The sequence below is a fragment of the Spermophilus citellus genome (genome assembly GCF_964194105.1).
Source record: "Spermophilus citellus genome assembly, chromosome: X".
In the NCBI taxonomy this organism is placed as follows: Eukaryota; Metazoa; Chordata; class Mammalia; order Rodentia; family Sciuridae; genus Spermophilus; species Spermophilus citellus.
The window spans coordinates 129,414,079-129,434,231 of record NC_138190.1 but is presented as its reverse complement, the minus strand read 5'-3'; the positions used below and the strand labels follow the sequence as shown (position 1 = coordinate 129,434,231).

At 38.5% G+C, this 20,153-nt stretch overlaps 1 protein-coding gene across 1 annotated transcript in view; it reads left to right on the top strand.

The window, feature by feature from the left end:
• Positions 1-18,715, top strand: part of GPC4 (glypican 4) — a 112,506-nt gene extending 93,791 nt beyond the window's left edge. Inside the window, exons 4-9 of the mRNA XM_081276855.1 lie at positions 9,080-9,245; positions 14,149-14,279; positions 14,373-14,519; positions 15,385-15,521; positions 16,339-16,514; positions 16,614-18,715. Coding sequence (XP_081132981.1) covers positions 9,080-9,245; positions 14,149-14,279; positions 14,373-14,519; positions 15,385-15,521; positions 16,339-16,514; positions 16,614-16,816 — 960 coding nt within the window. The 3' untranslated portion in view covers positions 16,817-18,715. The remainder of the gene's footprint in view (positions 1-9,079; positions 9,246-14,148; positions 14,280-14,372; positions 14,520-15,384; positions 15,522-16,338; positions 16,515-16,613) is intronic.
• The last annotated feature ends 1,438 nt before the right edge of the window (positions 18,716-20,153 follow it).

The following is a 20,153-nucleotide window of genomic DNA, read 5'->3' as shown; positions in this document are numbered from 1 at the left end:
TTTTCTATATCATCTTCAGCCCATCAACTATCAGAAAATAATTCTTTGCACTGTTTTTGTTCATTCTTCTTCCTTATGATATTTTTATTGTACATTCCAAGTATCTGTGGGGGTATATGAGGCTGTGGTTGGGGTGAGGGGATGATTGTTATAATTAAAGGAATAATTTGGTTCCTCAATTTCTGCCAATCCCAACAACCATTATTAATTTTGGAGACACTTATGTCAGAGTCCCTAAAACAGTGCATGATTAATCCAGATCAATTATTTACATTTGACATTTTTTCAACAGTTCCTTGTGTTTACCCTAAGCTGAAAAGGCAGTAAGGTTGGAAATAATGTTTTACAGCTACTTTAAGTATCTAAATTTACAATAAGAAGACACATAGGCATCATATCAGTTTCTAAAGGTACATAAGCAAGAATTGTATCCAAATATACCATCAGTGGAATGTTTGTAAAAACATGCCAAGCATACTTGCACACTTGAGAAAATATTACATGAACTGTTGAAATATGACTACCAGTTAAATAGAATTTAAGGTACAGTGACATGAGGAAGACAATGAATGACCTGGCTTTCAAAACCTATTTGAAATTGAAAATGTTGAAAAAATCCATGTGACTAATTTATAATTAAAATCTTCTACCAGTTTGGGCCCTGAAGCAATTTTTTTTCAGATACAGGGTCACCCCTTCTAACACCTGCCCACCAGCAATTTCCATGTGGAACTAGAACAACCCAAGAAATAAACATACCTTCTTTTGGTGCCCAATAAAATTAATTGCCTTGAGCTTAAAAAAGACATTTTAGAGTAGGAAATGTGTTTCCTAATTGAAGAGACCCACCTTTCCCACTTATCTACAAAGAGATCCTTAAAATCAAATATGACAAGCATCCTAGTCTTGGGGCTACTGATTACATACTTAACTCAGAGATGTTCCTACTTTCTCTTTATGAGTGGATGCCCTACTTTTACAGTTTACTTCTGCAACAAAATGGTTGCAGTTTTAAGTTGAGCAATGATTTGATCACAGCCAAATCTTTGAAAGGCCATTAGCACAATCAAGTTTAAGTTACTTCAAGATAAAGGCACTGCTTCGCTGAAGTAAATGTGCCTTGCTTCAATTTTCTGGGCCCAAACATCCAGTGATTTCAATGCACTCCATTGAGCTTTCTACTCAAACTTCAGAAAAGTCCTCTTAATTAGTAGCAGATGGTTCAAGAATACCCTAGTGCTGCACGTCTTTGTATTACTTATTCCATCTTTATTTGCCATGGTTCATGATACATTTCTTATATACCTGCTTGTAGCAGCAGTTTTGCCTGAAAGGGTGAAGTCTGTTGTGGTCTTTTGGAAATACACAAGTGGTTACATGCACCATGAAAATTAATAGCTCCTACGCCAAAGAGAGTTGCATTCTCATGGTTTCAATTAACACTGACATAATGGGACTATGTCTACACCCCACCCCAAACTACAAGGGCTATAATTAGAAATCATGTGTCTTACCATTGAGATGTCTAAATGACTGTCCTGCCTTGAAAACAGTGCATCACTCTCCCATCATTTCTCTCTATTCGCAATGCCCTGGCACCTACAAGAATACTTAAAAAAAATACTTTGCCATTTCTCAAAATCATTATATATAAACTTAAAAGGCAATCAATATAAAAAAAACTTAAATTTTTTTTTAGTTGTCAGTGGGCTTTATTTATTTATATGTGGTGCTGAGTGTCTCACACATGCTACACAAGCACTCTACCACTGAGCCACAATTTTTGGAATGTAGACTCACTCCAAAAATGTGAGATTCTGGGGATGGGGCTATAGCTCAGTGGTGGAGTGCCTGCCTTGCAGGTGTGAGGCACTGGGTTTAAGATACCAAGTGCAGACATATAGTCAACCCTTAATATTACTTTTTGCTTATGGTCTTAAAGACTAGGTAAGATTCAGACTACAGTGGGGTTAGGAATGGTAGGTGTGCAGGAGGTGCCAGAGCTGAATAAATTGAGATTGCACATGCTCAAAACAAAAATAGAGCCCTCTTCAAGGGGGCAATATGATGATATTTCAACACACAGTTCATAACTGCATCCAGTCACTTCAGACAAAAATTAGACACACTTTCAAATATTAATGCAGCTTCAATTCCATCTACAATGTGCCCACAAAAGTTCCTGAATGAATCCTAGTTTGTTCCATATATTTTGTTACATTCTCAACATTCTATTATCATATAAATAGGAACTTCTCATCCTCCTTTCTGTGCATTGAATTCAAAACTATCTAGGAAATTGCTGAATAAACTCATCACATCCCACAACAAGTGTGGGTTCCCTATCTCTTTCTCTTACCATAATTTTGGGAAATATTTCCTGTTATTTTTATTGAGTACTTATGTTACCAGGCAACAGATAAAATCTAGACCTTTTCTGTTTGTTTGGTACTATTGGCTGTGCAAGAAATAAGATTACTGCAACAAATGTATGTTAGGAACTGGAATAAACTAAAAGGAAATGTGTTTCTAACTTGAGTGCAGCATGTTGACTGCCATCACTGTGTAATGTGGCTTAAGGCTCGTTCTGAATTACTGAAATGAAATCCAGGCTGTGTGAACAGTTCTGCTCCAGCATTTTTCTTTTTGCATGCTGCTTGCAGTAGTTTTTAAAGTGGAGTTTGGGAAATGCAGGTTATTTGGTTAAAAAGCTCAATGTATGTTAAAAGTCTTTGCAGAGAAGGAAACTTTTCTGCAAAGGTTTTTTAATAGCAGATATGGCATGCAGATGTCATGTTAAATGTGTATCATTGGGAAGGCAAAAAGGAGGTGTAGTTTGTTGTGTTATGTTTTGAGATACTGGGAATGGAACACAGGGCTTCATGCATGATAGCCAAGCACTCTACCACTGAGCTGTATCCCTAGCCCACAGTGATTATTTTAAAAAGAAAATGAGAATTCTTCCCCCACTGACTTTTACCATGGAACATAGACTCACTCCAAAAATGTGAGATTCTGGGGCTGGGGCTATAGCTTACTGGTAGAGTGCCTGCCTCACAGGTATGAGTCACTGGGTTCAATCCTCAAGACCACATGGAAATAAATAAATAAATATTTTAAAAAAATATGAGATTCTAAGTCACCTCCTAGAATTACCTTAACATTTAGAAAGGCCTTGATCAAACTCAAAGGGATTTATAACACTTGGAATTGAGTATCAGCATATTGTCATTATGGGTCAATAACTCAAATTCAGTCCAAATGACATTCTCTTTCTATCATACCTGCCTCCAAAGGTAAATATATTTCTCATTTTTTACATAAATAATCTGAGACCTTTTTTCTTATGTATATCAGGCCCTATTTTTTAGTAGGAATTGATAATCTCTGTTATAGTTAGCTGCAGTTCATTCAAAGCTTCAGAACTTTCGTAAAATATGAATTGTTTTCCAAGAGAACTCTTTTTCTCTCCAAGTCCTGCAGTGTTTTCTTGAGCCTTTGAATTCTTTATGAGCAGGGGCTAGTGAGTAATGCACCATAATTGTATATTCTTCCTTACTCTATAACACATTGAGCAGCTCTAAAGATATAGGTCTGGTACTTAGTTAAGTCATTATTATTTTATTACACAATGTGTCCTCTCATTCAAATGTTAGTATTGCTCCACGTAGAACAGGTATGTCCTAAATTGCCCTCTAACAAAAACTGATTCATTTGGTCAGTAAACTTTGAAAGCTACAAATTATCACTAGAAGGCATCCAGCTTCATAGCTAAGAGGTGGAAATACTATACTAGGTCTGGGAGCTGTGGAGAGGGACCAGACCCAGTTGTTACCCTCAAGCTTCCTACAGTCTACAACTCAAAAGAAGCCATTTAGATACACATTAAGGTGGCTGAGGGTGTGTAACTCAGTAGTAGAGCTCTTGCCTGGCACATGTGAGATCCTCATTTTAGTCCCCAGCACTGCAGAAATAAAAAAACAAACAAATAAAACTAGACACACCTCACGAAGGTACACATGCTCTGAAAACAAATTCCTTGGTTTAAATCTTGGCTCTGCCATTTACTGGAAGACCTTGTGTGAGTCCTTTAATTTCTTTAAGCCTCCCTCTAATTCATTGTAAAATGAGAGGATAAATGCCTCATGTTATTATTTGGAGACTTAGATATATTAATAATTTGCAGTCCTAATAACAGAACCTGACACATACTAAGTACTCTATAATGGTATCCCATAAATCGGTAAAATCCAATAAAAGCTATCAATAGTAACTGTCAGAAAAACAATATTTTTCTCTTGCACCTTGGCATCAAGAGCCTCATAGCCACAAAACTATGAAAGCTAAATAAGCATTTTCTCTCTGAGAGCATTAGGCCATTTTTTTGTTGAAAGTGGGCAGTGGAGGAGTATAAAGTTTTCCTTTTCTGGTTCTTTTTGAGAAATAACTATGAAATCTCTAAGATACATCCAAAAAACATGGCTTTTGTAAAAGGCAGTCATAATCCCCAGCCTTAATGAACCTGAATGTTACTGACATGTGGACTCAATAGGCCCTTCTAAATAAAAGAAAAGCATATCAAATGTTAGTCAAGAGCCATGCCCCAAAGTAACAACCAAATTGCATGTTTTAAGTGGCAGGCCATGCTATCCAGAATAAATGCCGAATTTTGGATTAAAGGAATGCCTTGGAGTATAGTTACCATTTTTGCTAATCCCCCTGTGTGGCATCATCTACTACTTGGCCTTTGGTCTTCCAAAGTAAATCTTCTTCAGTTAATAAGTTTTGAGGGACTCAAAGGAAGTAATTGATTTTGATAGTTACCAGGGAATAGAATTTGAATGAACTTGAATTTCTATTCAAAATGAATAAAGCCCTAGAACAAAGTATGACTTGGTCTACTGTTGAATTTGCTTACGGGTGAAAGATTTGTCCCTGGGAGTGTAGAGAGACCACTGGGAACTTATATAGGAATACCCAGCAATGTGTAGTGTATCAACATGTGATAGCAAGAGCCACCACTAGATCAAGGAACCATGGACATTTGCCAGAAATTCCAAAGCATTTTAAATTACAGTACCATATACCATTGTTTGGCTCTTTCTTCCCTATGGTAGTTGGCACATCTTTGGTTCTTTTATAACCTACATTGCTTCTTACAAAAAAGCCCTTGAAGATTCCAAAAGAGAGGCAGCCATTTGGTTTACTCACTGGGGAGTCACACAGTCAGAAGGTAGAACTAATCCTTGGCATTCTGCATCGACCATCCTGAGCATGGTCAGGTTGGTGAGGGTGGAGCCCCAAGTCCTGGAATGCTGTCATTATTGACCCCTTCTTCTGAGGGGCCTTGCAGGACTCTTCTTTCTTTTGGTTTTGTGACATTTTTTTTTGGTTTGATTTGGTACTGGGAATTGAACTGAGGGTTCCTCCACCACTGAGCCATATCCCCAGTCCTTTTTTTTTTTTTTTTTTTTTTTTTTTTTTTTTTTTTTTTTTTTGAGATAGGGCCTCGCTAAGTTGCTGAGACTGGCTTTGAATTTGAGATCCTTCTTCTTCAGCTTCCTGAGGTCACTGGGATTACAGGCATACACCACTGCACCTGACTTCTTGACTGTTTTAAAATCCTTATCTTTAATGAAATGGAGAAAATTATGTGCATGTATGAATATGTCACAGTGAATTCTACTGTTAGGCATAATTAGAATACACCAATAAAAACTAAAAATTTATAACTCTTCTCTTGGGCCAGGAGGCTGAGGCATGGTGAGGATGACAAGTTTGAGGCCTTAGCAACTTAGCGAGACCCTGTCTCCAAATTAAAAAAATAAAAAGGTCTGGGAATGTGGCTTAGTGGTTAAGCACCCCTGGATCCATTTCCCAGTGCTAGGGAGAAGGGCATTCCCTATATATTCAGACTTCATTCCACACATGGGATTTAATTCTCAGGTTCTGAATTCCCTTCATGCATGGTGGTCTGATTTGTGATTGTGAGACACAAGATCAATTTTCTCTAACATTGGTATTTTATATGTCCTTTCTCATCTGAGTTTTCTTATAACTTCATCTCTCTTTTCAGTTATGATATTATTTGGTGTTCCCATAGCATTTTATAGCCAAGTTCCTTTTAATCATTTTTAGTAGTTGCACAACAAATTATGAGCAAAGCATGAGTCAGTACAAAACCAAAGAATGAAATGGAGCCGGGTGGAGTAGCATTTGTGTGTAATCCCAGTGGCTCAGGAGGCTGAGGCAGGAGGATCATGAGTCTCAGCAACTTAGTGAAGCCCTTTCTCTAAATAAAAAATAAAAAGGACTGGGGATGTAGCTCAGTGGCTAAGTGCCCCGGGTTTTATCACCATTACCTGCCGCTCAATGAATGAAATAGAAAAATTCCACCAAACCTAGGTTCATAATCTTCCTTTAAGAAAATTCTACTGTATCATTTCATTTGGTCTCTGATTTTCAAACTTAAGCCATCATTAGCCTGTTTTAGTGGGGGATAGTGCAATATGTAATGCACATATGATTTAACTTGTAACTAAACTATAAATACACTGTGTTATTCTCTACAGTTGCATACCTCTGACTCCCCATGCCAAAAAAAGAAGAGGAATGGGAAAAGGGCTTGTTTGAAAACAAAATGTTTCTCAAATATGACTAACTTGAATTTAAAATTTTTGCTCATTTCCCAAATACCCATGCTACTTTGTGTTTTGTAAAACAGGTTTCATATCTCAATGCAGAAATTCTTACTTGCCTTGCTACCTAACACAAATACCTTGCAGAATAATCGTTGGCACAGAGTAGTGCTCTGTAACTATTTGTTGGCACTTAGATTTTTACATTTCTTCTTATCAGGGCATTGTCTGCTCTTAAGCATAACAGTCAACAATGCCAAGTGCTATTGTGTGATTTTTCATAGTCATCTATATAACTCTTCACCTCTCTTAAGATTCAGCCATTTAACAGATTCACCAATGTGGAACATAGCTAAAATAGGAAAATAACCAATGCCTAAGAATAGAGTTTCCTATCTTCTGTTTAAGAAGGCAGGGAAATGTGATACATCTGGGAAATCTTTTTGTCACAAAAGTTTGATAAGATGCAGTACTGGAATCAAATGTAGCAGGGTGACTGTCAGCAAGTCTTTGGCTTCAGTTTTCTTATCTCTTAAATGTGAGCATAGCTTACAGTGATCTTTAAGGCCCCTTCCTACGATCCCATGATTCTCTGGCTACCTCCCTTCTTGAGGCCTGTTTGCTCATCTGTAAAATGAGAGGTGGACAAATATCAAAGTCCTAACAATCTGTGACTTTAAAGCATAAACTTTTAGCTATCCAGAAAATCTGGTTATCCAGAGGGTCATTCCTCGAGGGTATTGGTTAGCCAAGATTTTACTGTACATTAATACATAGTTAAAAGGACTAATTTAATTCCTAGGAGAACATTTGGGACTGATTAAAACTGTGGAAAAGTTCTAATTCTTTATAGGGAATGTTGACTTTAGTGTATACAATTACCATCTTGTTGTTTTGTTTTTCCATCTTTTAGGCTAGAGTTCTGTTTGGGATGAGGGTGTGTGTGTGTGTGTGTGTGTGTGCGCGCGCGCGCGTGCATGTATATACCACATAGGAACCTGACAATGTTAAGTTTTTCTCCTGACAGTACTAATCCCCTGTTCCTGTTCCTAAGGGCACTGTTGATAAGAAGTATTCACAATAACACAGCAGAGCAGGTGAAGTACATTGCCAGCTACCCTGCATCCCAGCATCTGTTTCCTGAAGCAGTATCTGCTTCTGAAAGTCTGTTTGTAGAACTGGTTGATATGGATAGGGAAGAATGCAGTAACCTTTGATAGACACTCCAAAAGAGGAGAGAGGGACAGAAAGGATAAGACAGGAACTTTCAGTCAGCTGCCAACCAGGGATACCTAGCCATGATCCTTTCTAAGCATTGATGGACACAAGGGGCAGAATTAAATGAAATCTTCTATGCCCAAGACAATTTCACCTTATACAACAAGAAAGTTGGAACCAAGTCCCTTTTCTCTGCAGAGAGTGGCTAGGCTAGTCTGACTTCAGTACTGTTTTCATCCAGGATGCTTCCCTCCCTCACAAACTTTGAGTAGCCCTGTGTGGTGCCATACTGTGTCTTAGTTTCTGCCTGGTGTTCAGGCCCCTCTAAATTCAGGCCACATATACTATGCATTCAACATAATTTCCCCAAATTTCTCAACTCTGTTCTGAAATTTCATGATATGACCGGTATACTCTCTAATGGCTTTTGTTTATTTCATTGTCTCTACCTGAAAGATCTCCTTCTGTACCTAAATCCAATCCCTTTTTCAAAATTTAACAGAAGCCTCTCCTCATCTGTCAGCTGTTCCCTAAGCACCTTGTGCTCTACTGCTCCCAACCCTGGAAGGCCTTCACATGCTCTCAAGTTTAAAGTTATTCATATTCTGCCTCGTAGAATACATTACTCGTCTTCTGTGCAGCTTTTGGCATAAAACGGTACACCCATTGTACCCTTCTCAATCCATCTTGTTTCAGGGGTTAAGGTTTAAAAGGTGGTCTTAGAGTCAATGTGTTTATAAAGAACATGTGCCTGTGTTTCAATCTGGTGAAGACCACTAATTGTAGTGGCCATAGCAGGTCACCTCCATGACTGTGTCTCATAGCTGATTCTGGAAGGTTATTTATAAAAGAACTTTGAAGTAATTGAGCTATTGAAAATGAGTATGGAGAGTGTGTGTATATGAGAGATTGGGAAACAGGAAGGTGGAGATTAGGGGAGGAATGGTCATTTATAGAGTGGGAGATAACATGCAGCTTGGTTGTTGACGGTCCTGTGATGTTCATTCCCACCTCCATCTTCCTCTTTTCAACACAGATATTCCATTTATCTGACCTCAATTTCATTTATTTCATTGGAGGCAGGCCAGGCCTGCTAACTGTGATCAGTTTTAACTTATCCATAAATGAAATTCATGGCCAAGCTTTCAATGTCACTTTAGTAGATTTGCAATTTCTTTGACTATTTTAACCCCTCCTCTACTAATTTTCTTTTTGTACCTTAGGTAAACCCCACAGCCCAGTGTACCCACGCCCTGTTGAAGATGATCTACTGCTCCCATTGCCAGGGTCTCGTGACTGTGAAGCCATGTTACAACTACTGTTCAAACATCATGAGAGGCTGTTTGGCTAACCAAGGGGATCTTGATATCGAGTGGAACAATTTCATAGGTGAGCAAGCGATTAGCGTATTTGTGTTGTTGGAAATGGCTCCACTTCTGGCCACAAAGAATGCTGTAATTGCCAGCTGTGAAATTTCTGTTCATTTTAGTATTAGCTATTTAAGGGTTTGCCAGAGCACTGACCATGCTGACCATTCTTCAAATAAAAGTTCCCTTGAGCTAATGGTGGCATATCTCATTGCATTCGATATAGTGACTACCAATTTTTAATAATGAGAAAGTGCTTTTTTGATATTTTCTGTCTAAAGGTCAGTTTTAGTTGTATATCATAGGTTTGTATCCATGTAAATGCTGGCGTACAGCCCTCTCAGAGCTATGAAAGTGTCTTTTCAAATGGTCTGTCACACTGCAACCAGGTCTCCTACACTTTTCCCAATACCCATTTGTTCTTTGGATCAAGAGAAATATAATTATGAAAATGTAAGGGTTTTGTTTCTATAGCGAATTTAGCAATAATAGACTGCTCTGGTGACTATGGAAGCACCTTTGCCTGACAATTTAAGGAATGAGTGCTCCTTCATAGGCCTTCCACTTGGGAAACCATTATTAGAACCCGGACCACACCCAACCATGGTCAGTTTCTGAGATGGCTAATTATGATTTTGTGGGAAAGACAAAATAAGCATAATTTAAATAGCCATACATCAACTACCTTGATACCTACTTATTGCATATTAGCCCTAAAACATCAGTGACAGTGCTGAAACTCCTAATGCTGCATGTTAGTGGGACCTTTCACACATACTAACACCTCACAAAAACAAACTCATTTTTCCACTCCCAAGTCACATTTGCATAATTGCAGAATTTGAATGTCTTATAGGCACCTATTTTTCAGTTATTTGTCCTCATGGGAACATGTGCGCAGTTTACTGCCTTTTTTTTTTTTTTTTTTTTTTTTTTTGGTGGGGAGGGTTGTGGTTGGGGAATGCTTTTTAGTCTGTGTGAGAGCTAATTACCATATTAACTCTGTTTGAAAGTGCATCAATAAATTGGCTCCAACAGATTCTTGAGAACACTGACACAGGAAAAAAAAAAAGATGTGAATATTAAGCACTTCAGCACAATTGTAGCCTAAATAGCTCAAAGCTGGAAGACCTGAAAAAAAAAATCTTCTACACACAGAAAAGCAGAATCCCATGAAAGGGAAAGCATAAGACCAGCAAATACACACAGGAACAAATGGCACATCATGAAGCTACAGGATAAATTGTTGCTTCCAAATATTTTTCATGAAAATAATAGCTCATGGCATTTCCAGATGTAAAGTTGATGCCCCCCACCAACACCACCCATCCCACCCTTATCCCCACACCAAAATGTCAGGTTTTCAGTTCACTTTTGCTAAGTTGGGTTTATAGAGAAAGATGGTAAGCCTTTCCACATTCCCTATAATCAAATGTTTCTCTGGGCCAAAGAATAGAATTCACCATACAGTACAAACTGCTATATGTCAATAGCAACCCAGCTTTGCTAATTTCCTACATATACATCTGATATGGAGAACAGAAGGGAATTTCCCTCATACTGTTCCGTTATTCTGACATGTCCAGCCACAGTCGTCACAAAAGTCCTCATGTCCTTGTATTAAATACAAATTCTTCTGTGTATTTTTCCCAAGAGTTCACAAATCCATATCAAATCAGAACCATACTCTGGCTTTGTAATTAATGTTTACAGCCAGTTACTCTTAAACAAGAAGGCCTTAGTTGCTGATGTTGTTCTAGTAGTGTATTTTAAAAATCCCATGTGTTATCTTGAAGAAGTACAATTAAACCCAAGTGGAAAATGATGGGATTTCTGAATTGATTTTTCCCCAGTCATTTTCAGTGATACCTTTTGGAGGAATGAGGTATGTAATTGTATCTAAACTTCATTTTTAGTGCGTACACTAGTCTTTATTTCTAATAAGCTGATATAAAAGGCCAGGAGTAATAGCCATTGTTAATCTCTAGTGCTTTTTCATGAATTTTCCACAAGGGTTTAATTAATCTGCTCTGGGTTGTAGAATTCAGTCCCAATTTACATGCCTCTGCTGTAAATTCTCTTTTTTCCTTGTCGTCTTCTTCTCCCCTCTCTGCAAGGAAGTTTTCTTTCCCCTTTAAATGACTGCAGTTAATGAATGGTCAAGGGCCTTTTTTTTTTTTTTTTTTTTGCCCCTTCTTTAAATCAGATCTTGGAGTTAAGTCGGGAAACTGCCTTTTGTTCTTCCAGTCAGGTCGGGAGGCTGAAGATGTGGGTTTCTGATTATTGGCAGCACAATACAAAAGGAATTGCTTTCCCTAGTGAGAAGGGGATGCTTTGTTGCACGGCAGAGAGTGGGGGTGGTGGCAGCAACTCAATGCCAGTATCCTGAGCACTGCAACTCTGCAGTTGGACTAGACCCATTAAAAGACTAAGGGAGGATTTTCCAAGGCTGCCTTCTTGCTGCCATGCCCGCTCTGTCCTCCCAATTGCATCTGCATATTGTCATCAATGGTGACCCTTTAGTAAACGTGAACATCTTGTTCATCTTTATCAGGATTGATCCAAATAGTTGAAACACCTTGGAACTCACCTGAAACCTTCAGTTTGAAAAATAAACCAAATTCCTGCCCCCTCACTCATAAGACTCACCCCAAAAAAAATCATTTCTAGAGAATCACAAATTATTCTTAGGTGCAACTTGTTCTCCATCAGGTGCTGAAGCTGTGTTACATTCATTTGACTCAGAGCCAACCCTATTAATGTCACATGTTGCTGCCAGTGGGTATTTAGTATTGGGGTTGCTGGCAGGGACACCAGCCAGTTCCTGGCAGGAGGCAGGAGCCAGTCAGAGATCCCACAAATAAGAGACCTGTAGTTTATATCAACCAGAAGAAAACCAAAACACCAAGCTAACCATCTTTGAATTTCTCTTGGGGCTTCTTATAAGGGCTGGTTGCTGTTACGGAAGAGCCGATTGATAGCCAATCGTGACTTCCCGCAGGGGTTAGCAGCAGCTTTGGCTCCCAGGCTGTGGGGTGCAGGCAGAATGCATCCTCAGTCGCATTCTTCAGCTGCGCAACACACAACGCCATGGCACCGGCCCCGACAAAGGCCCAGCTTCACTTTCCATTCCCAGGCCCTTGTGTATGGCCGGCAGGCTCAGAGTTTACAAAGACACCAAACAGCCAGAAGAATTGGGGTTTATGTTTCCTTTCAGTCTTTCACAAACACATTAGTGATCTGGCCTTTTCTTGCCACTAGGGGAACAAGTAGTTACCAAATGCACTGTTTTTTTCTTGTTTAAACCTCTGCATTTTGGATGTTTATTATCTGTCTATTCATAATATTTTTATTTGGAGCCAGCGATTTCTTCTTGGCTTACGAAAGAATGTGCTTTCTGTACGTGGCAGCCCTGATGTTTGACAATGATGAACACATTTAAGTTGTGCTCCACTTGTTTACAAAAGTCTCCTTTTGCTCATACATCAAAAGCATTTTTCTCTCTTCTAGCACAATGGTATATTCATGCTGTCAGCCTTTACTTCAAGGTTAGAAGCGTCACTTTATTGGCGCTTCCCACAATGCCATCTGAAACTTCATTTGTTATTACTTTTTAAAAAATGCATTTCATGGAAATCTATTTGTTGTTTCTGACATCAGAATTGTAGTTCAGAGAAATGAACTCACACTTTAAAATGCTGTGTAGCATTTGATCTAGGTGGAGGGTAAAAGGTTGATGACCAAATTCAGTTTCATCCATGTGCTGAGCTTAAACTCCTTTCCATTAGAAATCTCAAGTAGAAGCTCAGCTGGGGGCTGCAGTTGAGAAGGAAACACAATCTTCTGGAAAGTAGCCCTTCATTCTATTAGTTGACCTTGGACTACCTGAAGACAGGGGATCATGGGGGTCTACACTGTTTTTCTTGCCATGCATTAAGCACTAGAGTGTCAAAGAGGAAAATGTAGTAAAAGTTCACTGCTTGTCATTAATAAAATGTCCTTTTTCTCTTTTGGGGGTTTCATTTCCACGTTCTTCTAATTTTTCACAAACAGGTATCAGGCAATAATACTAACCCTCCTAATCCCAGCAATCGTGAATGGTAAGGAAACAAGTACAGTATAATTTGGTTAAGGGATTTGAATATTTACCAGAACATGCTAGGCTCCTCCAAAGCCTAAAAGTGACTTGCAGGTAATTGGAGGTATACATTATGAGCACACAATCTTTATGTACTCTCTTACGTTGTCTTTTCACTTGAATAAAAAAGAGGTAAATGTTTTACTTTAAAATAAATTGAGGCTTTTATATTTCAAATGGGAAGTTTATCTTAACATCAAAATTGCTTTATTTGAAGTTTCATTATTTGGAAACTTACTAAAATGCCTAGAACACTTTCATTTGTATTTTTTGACTATGCACTTGAGGATCTGAAAGTTTTTATTTAAAAAAAATAAAAGCAAATAATTGGTATGCCACAATTTTAACTGATTTGTATTTTCAATATTTGTAAATGGAACCTGAAATGAAAAGATCCTAGGAAAGTTTCTGGGAGAACTGACATGTTATTCTCCCTCAAGCCTTAGGTTTGTCAGCTGGGTGCTAGCTCAGAGCCTTATAGTGATAGCTGTTGACACATGAAGGAATAAATAATCAATATAAAGGAAGGTTCCTGATTGGGTTACCTTGCTATAGAACAAAGCATTCATCGGTCCATTTCACACTTTAAGGAGCTACTGATACTTGATGACTCAATACAGTTTGGTGTAATGGAAATAGATAGAAAAGCAAGAATTTATTATGATGAGTGCCTTCTCCCACCAACCCCATGCAAGAAACAAAGGCAAGAAAATTATTAGATGTATCACCTAAGGCTGAACTAATGATTTACTTTTTATCCTGTGCTATTCCCCAAATCTCTTATTAGATGCCATGCTAATGGTTGCAGAGAGGCTGGAGGGTCCTTTCAACATTGAGTCGGTCATGGATCCCATTGATGTGAAGATTTCTGATGCTATAATGAACATGCAGGAGAATAGTGTGCAGGTGTCTCAGAAGGTAATGAAGGCAGGATACTGAGGAGGAGAGCTGGAAGTCCCCCTGTACTCGCCATATGACTTCCCTAATATGACCACGCTTATTCCAATGCAGGTTTTCCAGGGATGTGGACCCCCCAAGCCACTCCCAGCTGGACGAATTTCTCGTTCCATCTCTGAAAGTGCCTTCAGTGCTCGCTTCAGACCATATCATCCTGAGGAACGCCCAACCACAGCAGCTGGCACTAGTTTGGACCGACTGGTGAGTGCTTTGCAGGGATGGACATGTTTAATGACAAAGAACTGAAAACATTTGCTCAATGAATTTTTAGTTGGAAGGCTTACAAACGTTTTTTTCAGGTATAACTTTTCAAGAAAATTGTATGAAGATGGCATTTTCTAGCTCAGAAAGTTCCTATATAGTCAATAAAATAGGATGCAGTAAGTCTCATCTCAAAACTTCCCTTCAGTTTGGCTGTATTTATTTACTGAGCGTCTACTATGTGCCTATCACTAGGCTACACACAGGGAGGCTCAGAGGAATAAGTCCTTTTCTCAAGAAGCCCCAACAAAGGGGAAGAGGCAGATGGACCAGGCTTTCTAACATAAGGTGATATATGGTAAATGCTATGATAGGAAAAGAGTAGTAGAATATAGGCAGATTGCTTTATCACAGCAATGTGCTATAAAAATATAAGAAAGTGTTAACATAGTTGAAGGAGGGAACACACGGGCCTGGGGAGATATTAGTGGGTGGAGAGGAAGAGCATTAATGGCAAGTTTCCCCAGAATGGATAATACGTAAACTTGATCATGACTGTACAATCCGTGGGTGAAGAGATTGTGTATTATCATTGTATCTACAGGGCACAGGGCATGGTGGGCCTGTAGTTAGGAGGTAGAGTGGGCAGTGGCTGTAGGCAACTCTTTGAGTTTACATTTCAAATATTCATTCCTTTGTGTGATTCTGTACTTCAGGCTACAAATTTGATCTGCATATTTTTCTTCTGACTACAGTTGAAGTTGAAGTGCATAGCACTCTGGAGATAGTTAGGAAAATCAGAAGGCACATCCGTAGGGAGATTTGTGCGGTTTTACAGAAGTCTTTTTTAAATGTTCCTAATTAGGTTACTGATGTCAAGGAGAAACTGAAGCAGGCCAAGAAGTTCTGGTCCTCCCTCCCTAGCAATGTTTGCAATGATGAGAGGATGGCTGCAGGAAACGGAAATGAAGATGACTGCTGGAATGGGAAAGACAAAAGCAGGTGAGCCACCACTGAGTACTCCTCTTCCTAGGAGGCTAGGTGATCTTCAGAAAAGGGTCTCCCAGTTTATAGTGGAGGCATCAGGAAGCAGTTCACAGTAGGAAGCAATAACATGAAAGGTTTCTAGATGTTCTTAGAAATGGGCTTTGCAGGGGCTGGGGATGTGGCTCAGTAGTAGAGCGTTCGTCTAGCACATGCAAGACCCTGGGTTTGATCCTCTGTACCACATTAAAAAAAAGGTATTGTGTCCAACTACAACTAAAAAATAAAATATTAAAAAAAACAAATGGGCTTTGCAGTAGAAGTGTTGGAAAGGTGATCAGCTACTTACAAAGACTACTGGGTCAAAAGTTTGACAGTGGTTATATTCTAGCTTTAGGCTGTTCCAATTAGTCTTGTTATTTAAACAAAAAACAAAAAAACAACAACAACAACAAAAAAACAAACCATGCAATCCTCAATGGCCTGGTCTCATAAAGTTCCAATTCTCAAAAGGTCTCCTCCTCTTTGCGATGGCCTGTGTACCCTTTCCCCCACTCCACCACACACCCACACACTCTGTAACTTAGATAAGTACCCATTCTGAAGGCACTTTACTCTGACCCACCAACCTCCACGAAGAAGACAACTTTGAAAAAGGCCATGGTCAAATTAGAAAAAGAAGATACACACACAAGATAAGGAAAAATTAAAGTTCATTATGAAGAACTTCCACTTAATCATACTCTGTGTAGATACTAGTATCTGGCAGAAATCTTGGCCGATCTCTTATCTTTTGCTTTACTGATCATCTTAATGGGGTCATTTCTCATTTCAGGTACCTGTTTGCAGTGACAGGAAATGGATTAGCCAACCAGGGCAATAACCCCGAGGTCCAGGTTAACACCAGCAAACAAGACACCCTGATTCTTCGTCAAATTATGGCTCTTCGGGTTATGACTAGTAAAATGAAGAATGCTTACAATGGGAATGATGTGGACTTCTTTGATATCAGTAAGCCTTTGCAGTTTGAAAACATGAGTTGTTCTCACATGCCTTGTGATGAGAATAAGTGGAATGAAATCTCTTATTTATTTACTTTTTTATACACAGGTGATGAAAATAGTGGAGAAGGAAGCGGAAGTGGATGTGAATATCAGCAGTGCCCTTCGGAGTTTGAGTACAATGCCACTGACCATGCTGGGAAGAGTGGCAGTGATAAAGCCGACAGTGCTGGTGCCCGTGCAGGGCCACAGCCCTACCTCCTCATCATCTTCTGTGTCTTGTTCCTGTTTATGCAGAGAGAGTGGAGATAATTCTCCAACTCTCAAAAAAAAAAAAAAAAAAAGTGTTCCTCATCAGAAAGTTAACCAAGGCACCAATTATCACTTTTATACCATCCTAGTGACTTTGCTTTATAAATGAATGGACAACAATGTACAGTTTTTACTATGTGGCCACTGGTTTAAAAAAATGCTGACTTTGTTTTCTCATTCAGTTTTGGGGGCAGAAGGGACTTGTACGTTAAGCTGGTCCCTGCTCCTCCAAAATCATGTTAAACGTGGCTAACAGTGTAGGTACAGAACTGTAGTTAGTTGTGCATTTCTGATTTATCGCTCTATTGTTTGTTTGTTTGGTTTTTTTCCTCATTTTGTTTGTGGGTTTTTTTTTTCCAATTACAATCTCACCTTGTTTCTTACAAGAAAACCAGGGTCATTTCTTGGCATGTAACATGTACGTATTTCTGAAATATTAAATAGCTGTACAGAAGCAGGTTTTATTTATCATGTTATCTTATTAAAAGAAAAAGCCCAACAAGCAGTAAAATTTCCATTTATCCCTGTTATTTTAGCTGCCTTATTTGGAGAGAAGCAGAGGTGATTTGAGGATTTTTGTTATTATTAAGTTAGGACAGAATGTGAAGGCACAAGTGGGTGTCTGGGCCACTTGTCAGATTGTATTCAAGCATCTGTACAAGAAGAAGGTTATACTTCATTTATAGCTGGTGATTGGAAGAGACTGCAGACTATCCATTTTGGTTGAGTTGATTTGCCTAAGTTAAGACCACATGTCACTCTGTTTCATGAATCTTATGCGTAGAGTGTAGCCTATCTAAAAAAGATTCTTGCTGTAGTCTCCCTTGAAAGATAAAAGGCATTCATGGAGTCACAGTTATCACATGTTCACACTTGGGTTTGTGGGGGAGTCTATTTTTCTTTCAATCAGGCAAGTTAGCAAACCACCCTGTACAAGTTTTCATGTCCACACTGACCTTCTTTAATTTTTTATCCCAGGGGCAGCAGTAAGTGACCCACATTCTCATTTGGTGCCCCCTTGTCAGAATGATCCAAGTTTCAAACCCAGCTATATAAGGAAGTTTTCTGGGAGCTAGCTAGAATTGGGGTACAGCCTGGGCTCAGGGAATACCTGTCAACACTCGAGCAAAGATTTTTTGTCTGTGCATGTGTATTTGCATTTATTTTTGGATTCCATTTTTTAAGTAAGGGTGTCTGATTTGAGCCTTTTTTCTTGCCCAGCCCCCTCTGATCAGTAAAGCAAGGACTTGCCATGGTTTGCAGCTATTTGCTCACCATACCATCTAAGGAGCCCCCTCAAGGGGGGGTGTCCAGATTTTTTTCATGTTTTTTGGGGGAGGCGGGGAGGGATGGGAGTAGGTAGAGCTAAGAAGACCATATCTTAGGTGTGACTCTTAGCCATGTGGGTGAACTGGCAAAGGCCATATCTGTCGTCCCAGGCCAAAGACTGACAACTGCCTTGCCCCCTTAGGACCCCTTTCCTTGTGTTTTTACCAAATGACAGCTCATAAAACTATGAGAATGTAACAAATCACTTTAAAAGGGGTGCCCTTTCAGAAAGACTGAAATTCTGCAAGTCTCTTCCTGCTCTACACAGCCATTAAGATCCCAGGTGATTCTACAGAACCGAAAACCCACAGAGAAGTCATTTGTGTTATTGTTCAATCTTCAGTTGTAAGAGTAATTCTCTATTTTTATATTGAAACATAATTACTTGATAGCTCAGGGTCTACATTTCATTCAACTTTTTACACCAAATTCTGCAGAATGGTCAATAAAATATTGGGGGCTGTTGTAAACAGAGGCTTAATTTTATTAGAAGTAGCCAGTTATTTATTAAAGCATGATGTTAATAAAATAGGCATATTCTGGCTGGTGTGTATAAGTGTTTTTTTTTTTTAACAAATCACAGAGGACATAAAATTGAAAAGGCACTCCATTTATGTATGAGGAAAAATAGATTGTAAATAACTAAGCTGCCTTGAGAGAACTTGGAAAATGTGCTGATACTTAGTAACTACCTCAGTTGTGAGGAATTTCCTTTTTAGCTTAGACTGCTATTACTTTTACTTGATAGAAATGAATCTGGTCTCCAAAATATGGCTCAAAGAGTTATCCCCATAGACCTTGTTAGATTGTTTTTAATTTAAAACCTTGAACTCTGTCCAGCTGTTTTCTTTCAGTCAAGTTCTCTAAACCAATAACATTTTCCGAATTAAATATTCTTGAAGGTTCTTTTGGACTCTTACTGATTTGTTTTCTTTCTGTGCATTTTCCCCTGTTATCCTTTTATTATTTAAATTGTCTCTTGCTTTTGAACTTGAACTATGAAATAAACAAATCATAGATTTTTCCATTCAGGTCTGACTGGATAACTCTTGGCTTCTAACCAGCTGGCAGGCATACCCTCACACCCCCCCCCCAAAAAAAAAAAAAAGAATAAAGGCAAGTTGAATGTTTTAAAGCCTTAAGAGTTTGGAGTATGAGGTAGAATAAAAGCCTTGTTAGGAGAGGACCTAACTTCCAAAGTTAATAGCATGCGAATGGGTTGTGTTTTACAAAGTAATTTATAAATTATTTTTCTTTCAAACACTTCACCCACTCTGTACCTTCAGAAAAAGCATTTTATGACTCTTAGATTTATGTTTTATTTTAAAAATAGTAATTAACACCTTTTTTTGTGGTATTGGGGATGGAACCCAGAGCCTGTGCACGCTAGGCGAATGCTCTACCACTGAGCTATAGCCCTAGCCCTAACACCTATTATTTTTTAATAAAAGAAAAAGAACTGCAAGTATTTGATTGGCACTTTTAAACTTTAGAGTGTTAGAAACCTAACAACAGTTTACATGACTAAAAATTGTCATTTGTGATCACAGAAGCAAAATTAAAATAGGTGTATAACACTGCTACTCAAAATTGTACTTCCTCTTTTGTGTTAGCAGAATATGTCTACTTATATAACTATTAAAGAGTAATAATAACAGCAGTATCAGCTAGAGGTGGTTTTGTGTGTGTGTGTGTGTAATCTCACTATTAAGCAAATATGAAAATACAACTTCCTACCTTTTTCAAAATGAGACAAACTCCAACTTCAAATTTAGTGGAGAAAATGTAAATCTGTTTTCCATGATATACTTTAGGAACACAGGTTTTTCTATATTTAAACTTCAAATTCTTCTAAAAGTCATTTTGAAGAAAATCCTTTGAAAAATATCTGAAAGATAACATGGCAATAGGATTCAAGTCCATCGCTGAGACAAAGGGCATAAAATATTTACTTGTCTACTTGTTTTTTAGTTAAGTAATATATTGATAGGGTTTTAAAGCCAAAACA